This window comes from Ambystoma mexicanum, chromosome 8 (assembly GCF_040938575.1).
Source record: "Ambystoma mexicanum isolate Mex_15411 chromosome 8, UKY_AmexF1_1, whole genome shotgun sequence".
NCBI lineage: Eukaryota > Metazoa > Chordata > Amphibia > Caudata > Ambystomatidae > Ambystoma > Ambystoma mexicanum.
This window is the reverse complement of record NC_090929.1, coordinates 686,733,135-686,752,368: the sequence shown is the minus strand read 5'-3', so window position 1 is coordinate 686,752,368 and position 19,234 is coordinate 686,733,135. Positions and strand designations below refer to the sequence as shown.

Genomic DNA, 19,234 nt, shown 5'->3' with positions numbered 1-19,234 from the left:
TGCCCTCAGTCCTGCAATTCACCCACATTTTGTCATAGAAATGTGATGTGCGCTGTTGTGTAGTGTAATATTTATTGGTACATTGAGGCAGCATCACCCAGGCTGGGTTAGAATGTTTAGAGTTGAATCTAGGAATGTTGGGAGAGATCTAGGCCAGTTGATGTCAAGCACTTGAGGATGAAAGGTGTTACTTCAGTGTCTCTGCTTTGTCTGATACTAATAAAGACATGGTCCTTTTTGAGAGTCTTCCCATTTATTATAGTGGCAACGAGCTGCTGCTCTGTGACTGCAGTGGAGGGGAGCAGCAAGCGAACCCATGGTTTGAGTGGTCTTTTGCTGAGGACATGGATTGTGAACTGCCATTGTGTGGATCTGCAACAGGCTGGTGAAGAGAGTTGGAACGCATCTGGCGCTCACGTCGGGGGGGTGGGGGTGTGCCGTTCCGCTTGGAGGGCAGTGCCCGAGACAGTTTGGTGCTAGACCTGCCACCGCCGCACTGTCAGTGTCGGTTTTGGGGGTGGAAGAGTTGGGTGCACAGCACAAGCCCTTAGAGTGATCTGTGGGGCATGCACGTGCTCTTGGTTTTGAATGCCAGCGCGAGCGGTGCGTGTGGAAAAAACGGAGAACATCTTGAGCATGGAGAAACGTGGCAGCCATTTTGGTTGTTTGGGCAATCTTGGTAAACATTTGCATGGAGAAAGATTGGAGGAAAGGACATATTTCAGTACAAGGGTGCACGGCGACCATCCTGGTTTCTATGATAACTGGCATAAATGAGTGCCATCGTCTTTGTCAAAGTGGATTATAGTTACACACTTATGTGTTTCAGTTGGTAGTGTATGCTGTGCAATTTCCCCATGAGAAGTGCTTACTCTGCAAGGGCACACACTAACAGTTGTAATAAGGAAGGTTACCAACATCTCATGGTGAACATTCCAGGTCTCGCTCTGTTCTTGCTCCAGGGTGGTGGTGAGCCTATGATGAGATGAAAAGATTGGAAAGAAGACTTTCTAAAGTTTGTGCTTGTCTACGGACCAAATTACTGATAGGAGCGTAAAGATGCGCTTCTACTTGTGCATGGGGTCCAGGAAATATTGAAAAGACTCCCTTATACCACAACTGAAGATGGGTTGGCTTTGAACACTTTTGAGACCAGCCTCGACAGACACTTTGAAGTTAAACAAAGAAAAAATCCTTGCTTGGAATCCATTTTCTACTAGGGAGCAGAAGGACGAGAGCATCAAAGAGTTCATGACAGTCCTGAGGGGTTTAGCAGTCAAATGCCAATTCAAACCATGTTTCCTGGAGGAACACTTGAGAGACCAGTTAGTGCGAGAGGCACTCTGCAGGGAGAAAGACCCTAATCTTGATGGGCTGTGGAAATGACCAAACAAGTAGAACATACTACCTACTACCTCATGCACCAGGGAATTGTGCAGATAACGTTCAAAGGGTGCAAAGGCATCTCCAGAGACCAATCTAGTAGGCAGGGATAAGTCCTCAGTAAAGATTTCAATCTAGGAAGGATGTTATTGGAGACAGACTCGGAAGGGAGAACCAAAGATAAGGGGAGAGCGAGAAACGACATCTCCTGCAAGGAAGGAACTCGCAATTGCAAAATGTTTTGCTATTTATGTGGCGCGTAGGCTGTGTGGTAGAAAGGGTCACTTGGTGAAATGCTGCAGGGTGAGAGGTAGTCGCTCCGGGCTGGTCATTGAAAATGTTTGTGATGACGACTATGAAGTTTATGATGGGTTATATGTTGTAAAAGTGGTGATGCAATTTGTGAGGTGAGAATTAAAAATCCCCAAACAATGGTTGAGATTAATGGTGTTGGCATAAACAGCGGAAATGATTATACATTGATTAGTAAGCAGTTGTGGAAAAATGAACTTTCCAAATGCATGTTGAAGGAAGCCAATGTCAAGGCACACGCGTATGGTGAGAACCCAATCGTGATCATTGGTGAGTTGAAAGCCAAGTTGTTGTTCAAGGGTAAGAGCATAGTCAGCTGAGTGTTTGTAGTGAATGTGGGTGATGACATCCTTTCATGGAACTGCCAAGCTTCAATGGGGATAAAAGGTATCGGGTAACATCGCCACTTATATGGTCGCCGTAAATATCATCACCGGGAAAATGTCGTGGCGATATTATTTGGGTGACCATATATATGGCGACGGGGGCAAAAAAAATTGTTTAAAAAAATAAAAAATAAAAAAATTCAGGGGTTGCGGGGGTGTCCCCCGCATGTTCCATGCAATAATGTTGCCACAAAAACGACCATTTTTCGGCAATATTTTTGCATGGCGATATTTTTGTGGCGACATTATTACATGGAACCGGATAAAACTGGATCCCTGTGCCCCAGAGCAGGTGCACAATGGGTGTAGAAATGAGATGTCAGAGTTTGAAGTTCTGAGTGTGTGTCTCTAATTGGGCTTCCAAGGTACTTGGTGATGGTGTGGGCTGTCTCAAGGGTTTCATCCTTAAGATTAAACTCAAGAAGAGGGCTGTCCCTTCTATTGCTAAACTCAGGTCGATTCCCATGTAGTTCAGGAAGGACGTTGAGTTAGAACTTGAAAGGATGGTTAGAGAGGGTATTATTCAATGTACATAGGCTCCAGAATGGGTTAGTACCATTGTGGTGGTCGAAGAGCAATGGGGCCATATCTGAAGGAGGTCAGTCACTGAGTGATTTCCTTTGCCCCAAAATGAGGAAAGTGATCACTTATTTGGTTGCCTCGAAGGTATGCTCCCTAGACCTCGCGTCAACATTCGATTTGCATGCATACAGCCTCATATGACATTCTCACATTCATTACACATGTTGGTAGATTTAGATGCATCAGGATACCGTTCGGGTCAGTTTCGGTGGTCAGTGTGTTACAGAAGGTGATGCACAGCATTTTTGGAGATCTGGTTGGAGTGAAATTTTATCATGTCATTTTAGTGTGGGCTAGAGATAGGGCAGAACATGACTCCATGTTAAAAGTGTTGAGTCTGGACGAGCAAGGCCTGACCTCGACCCTAGATACATTCAAGTTTGGTAAATTCACTGTGGATTATTTGGGCTATAATCTGTTTAAGGATGGCATGCATCCTAATTTCAGTAGGGTCAAAGCCATCAGAGTTGACATCGCCCAAGAATAAAGTTGACGTGGCCTCGTTCTTGGGTAGGATCAAATATTACTCCATTTGTTAAGGGGTTAACAGTTTAAGGGGTTTATAAACAAGGCTGTGGCTATGAGGAAACTCATTAGAAAGGGTTTCAGATTCGAGTGGTCTTATGTCTGAGGATAAATTTGTGCGGGTGAAGCATGATCTCGCGCATGCCACAGTATTGCAAGGCTTCAGAGACTGAGCCAATATCATACTTTCAACGAGTTTGGTCGAGGGGCAGTCCTCACACAAGAGGAGACTCCTTATTGCATTTGCTTCTAGCACACTCAAAGAAGTTGAGACTCGCTACTGTCATTGAACAGGAGTCATTGGATATCATAAGGTTTTGGATAAATCTGTTTGTCAGGGCATATTTGGTTCAGTGCGACCATAAACTCCATGTAGCGATCTTCAACAAAAAAGGCCTGGATGGTGTTTCGAGAAGGATCTCAAAGTGCATCACCAGACTCTAGAGTTTACATTTCATAGTGGAACGTTGCATGGCAAGGACAGTGTTGTTGACGATGCCCTTTCGAGACATCCTGTGTTTGAGGAAGAGGATTCTGTTATGCTAGTGGGGGGTGATGCCAGGAACACATTTTCAGTAGAAGAATCCAAGAGGGCGAGAGAGAGAGAGAGTGAGTGGTGGCGGCATACTCAGAAGATGAGGTTTACCAAGAAGTCAGACGACTGGTCGAGGATAAATGGACGGCAGGTAGTAGGGTGCTAATTGAGAGTGTGAGCGAGTTCAAAATGGTCCAGGATGAGTTGAACATGGATGCACTACTCCAGATAAGATTTAGAAGTGGGAGTATTGGATTCCCTATTTTTGAAAGCTGGGAGTAGAATTTTTTTTTTAGGGAGTAAAATATCTAAGTCCAATTCCCAATGGGAGTATTTTATATGCAAGTAAAAAATGTTTAACTGGAAAAGAAATGTTTTGTAATCATTATTCCTGTGCAGCTAGTTATTCACACACGTTAAGATATATGTTTACTTCTTCCAATCAGGCCTTAATAATAGTTTCTTCCTGTGGTACTATGTGCACTGCTGATCTAAACATATCCGTGGAGTTGTGTGGGTGAAAGCAGGAGCACAATGTCATACGTGTCCTTTTCCTATTTTTTGTTGGGATTATTTTTACTCCCTAGCTTTATTTTTTGGTAGTATTTACTTATTTTTAGGGAGGTGGCCAGTATACCCCTTATCTCTAGGGCTGCATGGAAGGAGAGTTAATTTGGAGGGACCAAAGATTGTTATGATCTATGTCATTTATAACGCACCTGTACACAAGTGTTTCTAGGCGCAACAAGACGGGGAGAGAAGACCGAGGGAGGACAAGACAAATTATCTTACTAGATCTGGTCATTCAGATGGGGCAAGTGTGACAGTGCAAAGTGCAGGGGTAAGTGAGAAGGTTGGGGTGGGCGGGGGGGGAGTGCCAGGGAGAGGGACGGGGAAGTGCAAGGAGGCAGGGGGATTGTAGGTTTACAGTTAAAGCAGTTCTGTTCTGGATTAGTTACATAGGGCAAAGGGTAGAGGAAGGCAAATTGAGAACAAGGCTGCTGCAGTAGTTCAGCCTACAGAGAACCAGGTCTCTGGAGATGCTGAGCTTCTGTGGGAAAGTGAGAAAAGTAAGAAGACCTCTGAGGAGGTGCAGCTGGTAGTGGGCCTTCTTGGCAAGGTCTGTGATGTGCAGAGAGAAGGGGAGGGTGTAGTCGAAGAGGTTGCCAAGGTTTTTTGCCCCCCTGGATGACGAAGGGGGAGGGCTCAAGGAGGGCGGCCAGAGTGAGAGAGGGAAATCGGGAGCAGGCGTCCCAGTGAGAAGGATCTCTGTCTTGCTGGCATTAAGGCAGAGATCATTGGCAGCGCACCAATCCTGAATCGCGGATAGACGGTCCAGAATGAGCGATGGAGGAGAGGAGGCTGAGGGGAGCCTGAAGGAGAGCTGAGTCCCATCCACATAACACTGAAAGTTGAGATGGGAGATATCAGGTGGGCCAAGGGGACCCAGTAGACATTGAAGAGCCAGGGTGAGAGGTTGGAGCCGTGGGGGGAGAACACATGTGGAGAGACAGGTGGGGGAGAGAGAGGACCCAAGTTGGACCTCGAAGGGTCAGTCTAGGAAGATCATAAACCACTCCAAGAATAGATCTGTAATCCCCAGTTTCTCACGGAGTCGAATCATCAGGATGGCGTGATTGACAGTGTCAAACGCAGAGGAAAGGTCAATGAAGATCAGGACAGAGGGAAAGCTGGATTAGAGAGCAAATCTTTACAGGTGTTCAGGAGAGCAGTTTCTGTGCCTCTGGCTGCTCTGAAGCCACACCTATTGTCATGGAGACAACTAGCAGATTCAGTGTGGAGAGTAAGCTGGGAGATGGGCAGCTTTTCCAGGAGTTTGCCCAGAAAAGGAGTGATGGAGATCAGGCGATAATTTGCCAGACATGTAGGGTCAGCAGAATGCTTTTTAACGAGAGAATGCTTGAGGAGAGAGGGGAAAGCTCCAGTGGCAAAGGAGTGTTTGCAGAAATCGGCCAAGGCTGGAGTGAGGGTGTCCATGTGGTCCTTGATGGTTCTGGAGCAGCAGGAGAGCACCTGTTTGGGCGACCCTTTTATGGATCAAAGTTGTCTAGAAACATTGTCTGCTGTTGTCGGAGTGAAGGAGGAGAAAGCTGGAGAGGGAGAGATGCCCAGAGTGGAGCCGAGAGAGGGAAAGGAAGAGGAGAGGGAGGACAGGATGTCCTGAGTTGTAGTGGAGAAATTAAGAAGCTAGAGACATACAGAGGGCCTGGGATGGAACGGGAGAGGTAGAGACTCAGAAGGATTGGGCGGCTCCTTGCAGATTTTAGAGTTCGGCTGTGTGCAAGACTGCAGAGATGTGGTCTTGGATGTGGACTCTTTGTGGACAGGGCAGATAGTCTGTATTGCCTTTGGAGCAGGCGGCAGCCAGTTTGTCAGAGGCTACGCCTGAAGCCCTGCCCTTTTTATCAGCTACCCGGCATTTTTTCAGGGCGTAGAGGTCTTGAGTCCTACCAAGAGTTGCACTTGGAGGTAGGCTACAGACAGATTCTCATGACCGGGGCAAGGATGCCTAGAGCGTTGGAGAAAGAATGATGCAGGTTAGAGAGAGCTGTGTCAGAGTGTCAGTCAGCCGCAGGTGTAGGAGAAGCAAAGAAGGTAGCAGCAAAGGCATCCACTGAGAGACGCTTCATGGGCCGAATGACAGAGAAGGTGGGTGGCAGTGCTGGGGTGGGTTTAGCCTGAGGGACTATTTCAGGTGAGAGGTGAGCGGAAAGTGGTCAGTCAAAGAGAGATGAGAACATTCAGGTTGTGTCCGGCAGAGTGTCGGACCAGAGGGTAGAATGGAAAGTGTGTGCAGAGGTTGCGGCAGTGTCCATAGGAGGGATTAGAAACATCCAGGTGGATGTTGAGGTATCGAGGAGAAGTTGTTGAGCGGTCTAGGCAAGGAGAGGAGAGCAGTCAGCCCTCTCTGATAAGAAGAGGGCAACCTGGCCGGGTGGCCTGTAGATGGTGGCCAGTCGGAGAGCGTCTGAGAGAGCGAGTCCGAGAGAGAGAGAGGGTGCGAGTCCTGGAGAGAGAGAGGGTGCGAGTCCTGGAGAGAGAGAAGGGGCGCGAGTCCTGGAGAGAGAGGGGGCGCGAGTCCTGGAGAGAGAGGGGGCGCGAGTCCTGGAGAGAGAGGGGGCGCGAGTCCTGGAGAGAGAGGGGGCGGGAGTCTGAGAGAGGGAGGGGGCGCGAGTCTGAGAGAGGAAAAAATATGAATGAATGAATTCGAAGGAGTAGGAATGACTGAAGCAGAGACCCACTCCGGAAAGATCAGAGCTACTCCACCTCCGGGTCAGTTGGTTCTGGTTTTGGATGGGATCTTGTAGCCATCAGGGAGTAGAATGTCAAAACTCATGACAGATCTGGCCGTGAACCAAGTTTCTGTCAGAGCAAGGACACCCAGGTCAAGTTCTTTGAGGAGGTGGCAGATGTCAGAGAAGTGTTTGATAGCAGAGCAAGAGTTAAAGTAGCGATGTCTAACAGGTTGCCACATTTGAAAGTCTTCTGGCTTTGGGAACATACACCCAGCGGGAGTGGGCAGAGGTGGAGGGAGGTGCCAGAGAGGTGGCAGAGGCAGCAAGTGGCGGAGGCGCCAGAGAGGTGCTAGTAGGAGTGAAGGAAGCAAGTTGATAAGACGCGGGAGATGCCTATTGAAAAGGAGGAGATTGAGCTGAGGGCCCTGGACCAAGACGGTGCCATTCAGATAGACATTAATGATGGTCTTGGAGGAGTGGAAGGGAGGCCAAGAGGACCGCCCACGAATGCCACCATTAATGGGTGAGGAAGAGATGGGAGAGAGCAGAGACAAGATTATTGGTCCTGCATGGCATGAGGCAGTCGGTTGTAGAACTAGGTCATGAGGCCCATATGGGCATCTGCAGGACTAGGTCTTTGATTTGGTTGGATTTTTGGTTGCTGCATATGGACGAATGTATTGAGATGCGTGTTGGAGTGTGATGAATGTGGCGACTGCGACAATGTTCTGGGAACCAGGGTGCCCCCATGGTCATCCCACAATTACCCAAGGTACCATGGGGGACCATAGCGATTTTCTTGGCCCACTGAACTTTTCTTGTTTTAGAGCTAAGTGGCCTGAGGTAGGGGTCCTTGGGGAACTCACCGTCAAGAATGTGATCATTTTTGGAGAATGTGTCCTGGAGGGAGGGTTGGCTGGCCCAAGTTATCCGTGATAATGGGCCACAGTCTGTGTCGAAGGACTTTTAGTCGGGATTGAATGAAAACAGCTTTGTGCCATACCCAAAGTAATGGGTGTGTTGAACGTTTCAGCCGGATGGTCATGGATGGTGGTAGACTGACTGTTCGAAACAATAGAGATTGGCAGTGAGAAATGATTTGGAAGCAGTTTTACTACAGGGTGACTCTTCACCCTACCACGTGTCTCCCGCGTTGGATTTATGAGAGGTCGTGAACCGAACGCATCATTAACAAGGTTGGTTGAATCGCTCCAAGATGGTTGACGCCAAGACTAGTCGGTAGGAGGCAGGATGAGCGAGTGTGGAGAGACATCCAAGTCCTGGTATGATGCTAAGCATGAGTGGAAGTCCAGAGATCTGTCTACTGGCGACTGATTCAAAATTAAGCTAAAAGGAAGATCAGAAAATTTGATTCCACGTTTGCTGGGCGCAGGACTGTTGTGTACTATCATGGCAGTGCTATGCACCTGGCAGGAGGTGAGGTCTGGAACAAGAGTAGAGACTGATGAAGGTTGGTGTGTTCAGAGTTTGTTAACTTTTTTTCTTGTATGTTGCAGTGGTTCCTGCCTCTGTAATTGTGTATAATCGATATTTGCGCCTTCTTCCTGACATCTTTCCCCACCCTCTTTTCTCCTTTATCCCTTTATCTTCAAAACGGAAGTCCTTTGATGGTACAAATGAAAGGAGGTGTGCTGTATAGTTGAATATTTATTGGCGCATTGAGGCAGCTAGCACTGAGGCAGCTATCACCCAGCCTGGGTTAGAATGTTTAGAGTTGAATCTAGGAATGTTTGGGGAGATGAGGACACTGGTCATTTGATATAAAGCACCCGAGGATGAAAAGTGTTACTGCAATCTCTGTGCTTTAGGTCTTATACTAATAAAGACATTTACTTTACTGGAGAGTCTTTGCACTTGTTATAGATGCTACAGCATCTAAACGTGTTTGCCTATTTCCGTCCCATGTGCTTGCTGCTAGTAATTGTAATATACCTGTGGTGGCGGGATTGATAGACTGGTAACTGCACCATACTCTGGGCCATTATTGTTCAATCAGACCTGTCTCCCTGGGTAGTCTTGCTTAATTGCAATGTGTCTTGTCCTCTTTTCTTTTTTTTAAAAAAATGTGTACATTTTTGTATTTGGTATCGTCACTCAGCCTGGGTGGGAGGGGGAGTGTCTTTGATTCTAAGGCAGCTACTGCCTTTTGAAAATAAATGTGTAGATCTGATGGTGACATTAGTCTTTTTTAAATTATTTTTATTTACATTTTTTAGGCACCCCTGTATTTTTGCTCATAACCTTCCCCCCCCTCACTCTAACCCGCCCACTGTTAAGATTGATTTCTACACTCTGACCAGGTGGGCAGTAGTTTAGGAGGCCATCTTAGTTTATTGTAACAGGGGAACCTGCTGGACCAACCAGACCAATCTACTGTAGCTTGGCAGGCAGTCAAGACTAAGAGCCTTATTACAGGTCTGGCGGTAACCCTGTCGAAGCTACTAGCAGGTTGCTGCCGGACCCGTAATATTTTACCAGCGCCTGATTTCCCGGTGCCACCGGACGAGTCCGGCGGCCTGGGAAATCAGGCGCTGGTAAATTGTAAGTCCCCATTCCCATAGACTCCCATAGGACTCTTTCGGGAATGTGGACACGGAAGCACCACACCATTTCTAACTGTGCTGTCTAACTGTGCTGGTGCTTCCGTGATGGGTCTGCCTATCATGACTGCTGCCCCCGGCAGGGTCAGACCTGTTGGGCACCGCGGCCACGGCAGGCAAACTTGAGATTTGCCGATCCGAAAACAAGGGGGCTATTGAGCTTACTGGCACCCTTGTTTCCGGACCGACAAACTCCTAATGAAGACTGAAGTGTCAGGAGGGGCGAGTGTGATCGGAAGCCCACAATGAGCACACAGTAAAACTCCACAGATTACCCATAGACAGATGTATGTCAAAAACACATTATAAGCCTTTATAACAAACGATTAAACCACAGTTATCAAGAAAACAATTACCACACATGCTTATTCACTATGTAACCTATATACAATAATGCGTCTAGGCTAATGCTGATGATGGAGCAGAAAATAACCACAACCTGCAACAGAAAGGGGTCAGTTCAACACATATATAAAATTAGCCAGTTGTTCATAGTCCATACCGAACTTGTGTAGTCCAGTCATACGAAGTGAGGAGCCTTGCGTTTAAAGTACAGTAGTGAGTTAACGTTGTGCATTTTAAAAAAAAAAAAAAAAAAAAAAAAAAAAAAAAACCACCCGGGTGTTCAACTCTGACCTAGTGGCCAGAGGTTCAGAAAGCCAGCCTAGTTTCATGGAACAGGGTAATCTTCTGGACAAGTCAGACCAATCAAGGTAGCATTGGCGGCGGTCAGGACTCTGTCTCGGTAGCAGTGATGGTGCTCAAAAGCCCCCAATGAGCACACGCATTAAATGACACTACAGATTACTCTGTCAGGTGTATCTATCAAAAATACACATACATTTATTAAAGGACTTTTAAATCGTACACAAAGCAAATCTCAGCAGTAATAACTAACACAACACTACTATTAAACATATATACAGTCACCAATGGCCTAAAGGAATAGTACACAGTAAGGGTCCAGAACCTGTAAAGAAAGGGAGCATACTGTGCAAATATCGATTAGGCAGTCCTTCGCTATTCAAACCCTGAGAGGCAGTCCAATCCCTAAAATGAGTGGAGCCTTGTGCTCAAAAGTACTTTCGGTGCTGATGCACGCGATCGTGCGGTTGAGCCAAAACGGAGTGTCTTGAAGGGGCTGTAGCGACTCAGGAAGGTGGGTGAGGCAGTGAAGAATAATCCCCACTATTCAAGAAGGGTCTCCCCAAGAGGGCAGAACAGGATCCAAGAGTTGGGAATAGTAGCTTGGTAGCACAGGCTACCTCGATACAGAAGAGTGGCCCTCAGGGGACACTTGTGCGTACAGATGGATGGATGCGCCAGGCGTCACCGGTAAGGGTTGCAAGTACTTCCCGACCCTCAGTGCACTCCGAACCAAACTTCAGCGGTCGAGTCCACTTAGGTCACAGGTTCAAATCCTGCAGTTGCGCAGCTCTGCGGCTTTCAGGGGCTGCATTCCAGGGATGATTCCGTGGAGCAACAGTGGTGATTTCTCTGCTCCTGATGAAGGGATCAGGCCAATTCCCTTGCAGTGAGTCTGAGGGCACAGCAGCAAGGCACCCACGAAGTTCTTCACCACAGCTGGGCAGCACAGTGACCACATATGCTCAGGTTCAGGCATACTCTCTTAATTCCAGACCTAGGAATGCTAGGTGTACAAAACTCAGCTGGAGAGTGCCTTACACCCAGATCTTCTCCAAATACTCGTCAACTCGAGACGGCGGCGGTTCCACCGCAAAGGTCCTGTGCAAGCTAGTCAGGTCACTGGGTGGTCCAGGAATAGTTCCGAGAAGGCTCGTTTACAGGTTAAGTTGGAGGTGCCGAGAATAGTTAGTCCCACTATTCCAGTGGGTCACCAGCAGTTCCTCGGCTCTGCTTCTTGCTTTCAGGATACTTGGTCCTTTCCTAGGTTCAGTGTGAACTCAAGAGATCGACCTGGAATGGGTGTAAGATGTCTTCTCTTATCCAGAATCTCCTTCGTGCCAAAACGAAGAGGACCCAATAAGAGATCTGCTCACATACAGCCATCCCAGACGTGGACCAATCGCAGACCATGGTGGTCCCAGTCATTCTTTGGTTTGTGCTGGTGTCTGCATTACCAAGTGAGGAATTTCCTGGGTCTGCTCAACCTGGGGAAGTCAAAGGGACAAGATGGCCAAAGGACAGAACAAAGGACCTTGTGGCATGGCCATTTTAGGCACTGCCCACTGTGCAGGGCCAAACTCGAAATACATGAAATGTACAGCTGCCACCAGCTCTGTCCAAGGCACATTTGTACATTCACTGAAAAACCCTTTGAGGGTGTCTAGGGCCTTAAAAATGAGACCCATGTGCACTGTACTGTAAGGTACTTTTTTCACTGATAAAGATGTTGCTAAAGAATAGCAACAAAGTGAAAGACTAAGGGAAACAAAGTCTCCCAGTACTGACTGTTTTAAGGGCATGTCAGTTTCCCCATAACGAAATGAGCAAAAGCCCAGCGGAGTACAGCAGAAGGCTGGGTTCCACTGGAAAAATTCAGGCTAAGATAGTCAGGCTAAGATGGTCAGACAACAGCAAATGATTGGGGGGTTCATAAATGGAGGTAAAATTACACATAAATGGAAGCTTTTCCTAACGGCAGGTCCTCTTCAAGAGGCTGTAGCTGCTCAGGAAGGGGCTTGAGGCGATGAAGAATAGTTCTATTCCTAGAGGAGGGTCTACCCTTGTGGATAGTGACTTTGGGAATTTGGAAATAGCTGGGGAGCGCAGGCTAGCCCAGCTAAGGTGATTATCTTTTGAGGGATTCTCGTGCGGAAAAAGGGATGGATGTGCCAGGGGGCCACCGGTAAGTGATGAAAGTACTTGCCGACACTCGACACAGTCCAGACCAAACTTTGGCAGTCTAGTCCACTTCGCTCGCAGGTGTCAACTCTGCAGTTTCAGGACATTTCGGCTCTCCACAACTGCGGGACAGTAGCCTTTACTCGGCTCTCGAAGAAATGAGGAGGATAGTTCCGGTGCTGCACGTCTCAGGACACGGTAGGGCAGGTCTGCAGGAACTTAGTCACCACAGCGGGCGACACAGGGACCGCAAATGCTCGCGTTGTGGCGCACTCATCAATTGCGACCCAGATGATCTTGGACAACGGGTTTTGGCGGAAGAGGGACCAGGACCACAAGTAAGCGATTTCCAAAGTCTCTAGTCTGAACTCAGGATGGCGGCGTTGCTGTGCGATATCCTGGGTTCGAGCTGGACAGTTGACTGCATGGTCCAGGAACACTTCCAAAGGGGCTCTTTGCAAGGTTAAGTAGGAGGTGCAGAGAGTAGTTGTTCCCACTACTCCAAAGGGGTGACGCGCCCTTGCAGGCCTTTTTGGTACATTGCAAAAGCAGTGGTCCGACAGGATAACAGCAGCAGTGTCAGGGTGCCAAACCTTCCAAGCACGCCACCAGCGGTTCCTCGAGTCTGGTCTTTCGTTAAAGATATTTGGCTCCTTTTGAAGTTCGGTGTGAACTTCAGTTGATCAACTTAGAATGGATGCAGAGCCCATTAGATTCGGGTTGCGCTGAAATCTCAGATAGCCAATGGAAGAGCTGCTCTCTTGCATGCACGCCGATCGTGGCCCATGGTGGTTCCTGTCATTCATGACTACCAGACATACTGGCACCAGTAGTGTGGTTTGGGAGCAGACCGCGCCAACGGTCTTCCTTGGCACTAGCACACAGGACATGCAGGAGCCCGCGAAAGGTGCGAAAAGCTTGTACCTGCAAACTGTTAAACATTGTAAAACCAAGTTACCAGTTTTCAATGTTAGTCGCATATACCTTTGGAAAGGGCTCATTATTTTATGTTTTTGCATTTACAAAGCGCACAAACAGCCGGTGGCATTGTGGCGCTGTTATATAGATAACGACTTGGTTACGGGGGTATCAGGTAATAATATCGCCATATATATGGTCGCCGTAAATAATATCGCCGGGAAAATCTCGTGGCGATATTATTTGGGTGACCATATATATGGGGACAGGGGCAAAAAAAAAAACTGCCATATTTCGGCGATATTTTTGCATGGCGAGATTTTTGTGGCGACATTATTACATGGAACCGTTACGGGGAACTTACATGATGAGTTTGCATATTAAGACATTACATAGGACCAGTGCAGGCTATTCAACGTACAGGTTCAAGCAAATAGCCATTAATCAATAGTCATTAGTTCTGTTGATTAAGAAGTTGTGTGATTTCTGTTTACTTTGCTGCAGTGATCAGAAGTAAATGTAATTCTTTTTTAACCTTGTTGATGTGTTTTGATTTAGGAACCTGTGGTGCTTACAGACACAAACCTGGTGTATACTGCACTGAAATGGGACTTGGATTACCTACAGGAGAATATTGGAACGGGGGACTTCTCAGTCTACAGCACTAATGGACACAAGTTTTTATACTATGATGAGAAGAAAATGGCTTATTTCAAGGACTTTAAGCCCAAATCTCAGCGGGAGGAAATGAAGTTTGTGGACTTTGTGCAGAAGCTTCAGGACATACAACAGGAAGGAGAGGGCAGGTAAACAATGGGACCATGTATGCCCCTGAAATGATCGCTTTTTGTAAGACTACCAGTGCGTGGTTTGGGGCAGAGAAGTACCCTTTTTAAAATGCTCCTTTTTTTAAAAAAAGTCTATCTTGAGGGAAGTTTGCTTTATCAGACTACTGCCATTAAAGACCATGTTTAGGCCTGATTCAGGGTATAAGTCCTACTAGCCAAAATGTGGCGTCCAATAATACAGCACTAATTATGCCAACTTGGTGCTACAAGTAGGACTACTGGAATTCTTTGCTTAATTCATTCCCTATCATACTTTTGCTCAATAAAACCTACAACTTGAAAGCAACAAAGTGGTCGAAGTAAACAGTAAAACCCATGGCAGGTGGCTTGATTGGCCAGGATACAAGTTATCGGTTTGAGTGACAAGAGGACCTTAACACCAAACCCCAGTGCCACTTATGGCCTGCCAACGTGGGTATGATTGTTATGTCGAGGGTTGGTCCAAGGCTGTTGAGAGCAATTTGAAGGAAAAAAAACAATGGGCTGCTTCAAGCATGCATGTACACAGCTGGTGCAATGTGGGGAAAAAACTATGTCATGGAAATGGAATGGGTGTCCGAGCAGAGCCACTTAGCCATTTCCATCCACCCTAGAGGGTTGGTGCAGTGTACCATTTGGGGACAGTATGAGGAGCAGGGGCCTGGAGTATGACGCCAAGAGATCAGAGGGAGACGGTGAGTCTGGGTCCTAGAGGCAATGCGCACAATGGAGTGCACAGGGGAGGAGATGGTGGCAAGCATGGTGGAATGCTGACCTTTACCGGTAGTTCTGGACAGTTTCCTGCACATTGATGGGTCAGCTGTCATTGCCCTGGTTGCTAATTAAGTAATCACCTGTTCCATAGGGGCTATACAGGGCAGTAGCTACCTAGAACCCTAGATAATGGGCCTGAATGCACATTATGCCTTTTAGCAAGGTTACCGGGTCATTACCACTCAGAATGTGAAATGGAATGGGTGATCATTGCTATTAACATACTGGGGCCAAACCCTGAGGTGCTAAGTGTCCTTTTACAAAAACGGGAGAGTGCGTCTAATGGCAGTTTGAGGTCCTGGAAATGGAAGCGTGAGTGGAGCCTCTTCATGGTGTGTATGGGGGGAGCTGGCCAGGGAGAGGAGGCAGATGAATGGAGGAGAGCCACAGGGCTTTGGAGATGATGGTTGTGCATGTGTGAGACTGGGATATCGGTAAGCACAGTGTGCAAAACGTGAGGAGTTTGGGAGGGCAGAGGAAATTCCATTGGAAGGGGGGGTAGGTCAGGCGAGGAGGACAGGGAGGAAAATGGCAGGCAGGACCACTCGACTCACTCTGAATGCGATTCTGAATTGGATCAATAGTTTCTGCAGCATTTAAAGTAAGCTGATTGGTTTAGACACACCGGGCACAGGGGGCTATTGGCTGAAGACTGGCACGTGACACACTGAAGATTTATATTTTGATTGGTTTCTGGTGTGAAATGTTAAGATGATTGATTATACAGTGTTTTTAAAATATGTAGTGTAGTGGTTACATTTTTGAAAAATCCTCTATAATATGTTGCTTAATTGTTAAAGGATTTCCATGTATAATTTTGGAGGGCATGTATGTTTTGTATGTTATGTAAAAAACCTTGGGATCATCTTTGACTTCACTCGCTTTCTCTCCACACATCGCAGACCTTGCCAAGAGGTTGAACTGTCAGTTGCACATTCTCAGGGGCATTCTACCTTTCCTCACATTCCCCCAGAAGCTCAACGTCTCCAGAGCCCTCGTTTTCTCTAGGCTGGGCTACTACAACAACCTCTTCCTCAATCATCTTCTTTCCTCCCTTCGCCCCCTGCAACTAATCCAGAATAGGACCACAAGACTTATCCTTGACCTGACACTCTGGGACTGCATCTCTCCAGCCCTAAAATCTCCCCACTGGCCGCAAGGATCAAATTCTAGACCCTTTGCATCATCCACAAAGTTGTCTGCGTCTTGGGACCTCTCTACATCCAGCTTTCCCTCCCTAAATACCTCTTGGCCAGAGTCCTTCAGTCCTCTTCAACTCTCTACAGAACAAACGTTTCTCCAAGCAGACGGGGAAGGGAGATCCCTTTCCCCGGCTGGTTCCACCCTCCGGAACAGTCTCCCTGCCCCCCTCACACTTGAGCCAGATTTTCTTAAAGTTCCGGAAACTTCTCAAGACTCCTTTTCTCCTCTTCCTTTCCTCTCCCTTTCTTGTGCTAACTCCCATCTGTGACTGGAGCCTGGTCCCTTCAGAGTCATACAGGGGCCAGATCCCCTACCAGTCCCTCCAGCACTTGCCTTTGGGCTCCCTTACCCTCACTAGTCTAACCAGATCCTCCTTGTCCACTTCTTCCTCCCTCTTACCCTTGCCGCCTTGGGCCACCTAGCACTTTCACACACCCGCCCTCTGGGCAGCCCACTCTTGCACTTCTCCCTCCCTCTACCCCCGCCTTCTTGCACTTAACCCCTTTGTCATGCACTTGCACGGTAGGATTGCCACTAGGCCAATATAACAATTGTTTGTTGTTCCCTTGACGTCCCCCTATCCCCCGGCACAGCTCCGCCCCACTACCCCATCTTGTCTTGTGGCCTCGGTAAACACTTGTGTATAGGCGCCATACAAATGTCCAATAAATAAAATAAACTTATCTTTAAAAAATGGATTGACATTCATTGAATCCTAATTGCCAGTTTACCCATGGTTTATGGTCCCGAACCCGTGCTTTCCAAAATCCAAATCACCAGGGCCCGGTCAGGGCCCGGTTGTTCACAAGCGGGGGTGGGAAGGGTGGGAAGTAATGTCGGATCGTTTTTCTTTTCTTGACTTACTGATTGTTCTGTCATTTGAAAATGTTGACCGTTTCTAGTATGCCAAAGGCTTACAGAATCTCATACACAACAAAGGTTTTTATAACAATGCACATAACGCTGGGGATGCACAAAATCTATGTGAAGCATGCTTGCAAGGAAAGGGAAGCTCAAAAGCCATGCATGTAATCTCAACCAACCAACTAACTTCTATGTACATGTAGCAAATCTTAAATCTCTCCAAAGCACTTGGGATAGCAGATCTTTGCACTTTTCAATTCTTGCAGCTTACCCATTTTTCCACTGTCCTAAATGTTTTTTTCTTCTATGTGCCAATGTTAGACATCATTGCTCCAGATAAGATCTGGTAGTGGGAGCATTTTACCTATTTTTTAAAGTTGGGAGTAAAACATTTTTTAAGGGAGTAAAACTGTAAATCCAGTTGCCAATGAGAGTATTTTATAACTGGGTACAAATGTTTTAACTGAAAAACTGAAATGTTTTTATAATCTTTCTTTCTTTCTACCTGTTTATTCATACACATTAGAAAAAAGTATCAGGCAGTTAAAATGGTACCACCGGAAGAAACTACTAAGTGCACTACTGGGCCAAACATGTCCATGGAGCTGTGAGGGTGAAAGCAGCGGTGTAAGAATCTACATGCCTTTTTTTCCTATTTTTTGTTGGGAGTATTTTACTCCCTATTCCGATTATTTTTTTTTTATTTTTGTTTTGGTGAGGATCTACCAATTTTTAGGGAGTAAAAATGGCTGATACACCCCTTATCTTTAGGGCTATTAGACACTTCATGAGATCCCCTGCATGGTTCTGGCAACCATAAAGATCGTGACTCGTGGGGACAGGTGCCAAACCCTGTTTGAGATGATTTTGGACCTGTTGGTGATGTTTGGAGGATCCCCTTGTCACCTTACATTGGCCCTCTAACATGGCAGAGGACAGTCGCAGTGCCTGACCGCGGGCCAGACTGGAGGCCTAGACCCTCCCTTATATTAGGGCAGACTAGTCCTGAACGCTCTAGCCTTGTCCATATCCTTGGATACCCTGCAGTGTAATAAGGTACCAATTGAGTGCACTCTTTAAACAAATCTCCAAGTCCTGTTCTTAAAACGGTACCTTTCCCTTTAGGGGAAAATATTTCCATTCCATGGGCATTTTCTACGTGTATTGTAACATTTTAAAATACTGTCTGGAACATCAGGGAAGTAATTTCAAAATGTAAAAGGGACATTTTGATAAATCGCAGAGTCTAGCGGATAGTGTTGCAAGCCTGAAGCTTCCTTACCAGGTAGTGTACCGGAGGGAAAACAAAATTAGACTCATTCGCTCAGCAGAGTTTTTTTATTTTTACATTTTTGTATTTTTCTAACAGGACATCCATACATCTCAAACCATTGTACATATTTAACTCTCCTGTTCACTTTCATGTTGCATTTTCTCCCACCCCCAACTCCACCCTACCCCCAGCCTACAGCACCATTTGATCTTCCTGTTCTTGCTCCTATCAACGTTTCCATTGCTACTCCGCCCCTGAATGGCTATCTTCTCCTTGGCTTTCCCGGTCTGACACTGATAGTGTCGCTATTGGTTGTCTCCAGGCGACCAGCGTGTCTGCTTCCGCGCCCCCCCCCCCCCCACTCTCCCTGCCTGCTGGTTTGTGCCATACCGTTGTTTCGGCATTTGCCCATTTCTTAAGATCTTGCCACCAGACCTGCGTCTGCGGATTTCTACTCGCTTTCCAGCTCATCGCTATTCTACGTTTAGCTAGTATATTCGCTAGGTCTTTGAGTTTGCTCACGTGTTTAGCTCTACAAGGCCTGGGGAACCCTCCCAACAGGCACGCCCAATGGGAGCTCACGTCTTTTTCTGCCATGACGTGGGCCACCTCCCTCCATCTCCTATTTCGGAGTATGACCAAAACATATGTACCACTCCAGCATTAACTTCCCCACATTTCGGACATGTCCGTGCTATTTTCTCAGGGGTCATGTATGCTCTTTGGGTGACGTGGGTGATGTATAACTGAACCTGTTGCAACCGCTTGTTTCTCAATACCTTTTTATGGTATCCTTGCACTCTGACCCACAGCCCGTCTTCCATTGAATTCCCCCACATCCTCCTCCCAGTTCTGTCTCGTCTGGACCACCTCTTTCCCAACCTTAAACATCAGCAACTCATACATACGGCAGACCTCATGGCCCCCTTCAGACAATGTTTCGATGAC

The 19,234-nt window shown here is 47.0% G+C and overlaps 1 protein-coding gene across 1 annotated transcript in view; it reads left to right on the top strand.

Annotated features, from left to right (window-relative positions):
* The window catches only part of HIF1AN (hypoxia inducible factor 1 subunit alpha inhibitor), an 879,315-nt gene that overhangs the window by 73,257 nt on the left and 786,824 nt on the right, over positions 1 to 19,234 (top strand). The window contains exon 2 of the mRNA XM_069610488.1: positions 13,904 to 14,151. Coding sequence (XP_069466589.1) covers positions 13,904 to 14,151 — 248 coding nt within the window. The remainder of the gene's footprint in view (positions 1 to 13,903; positions 14,152 to 19,234) is intronic.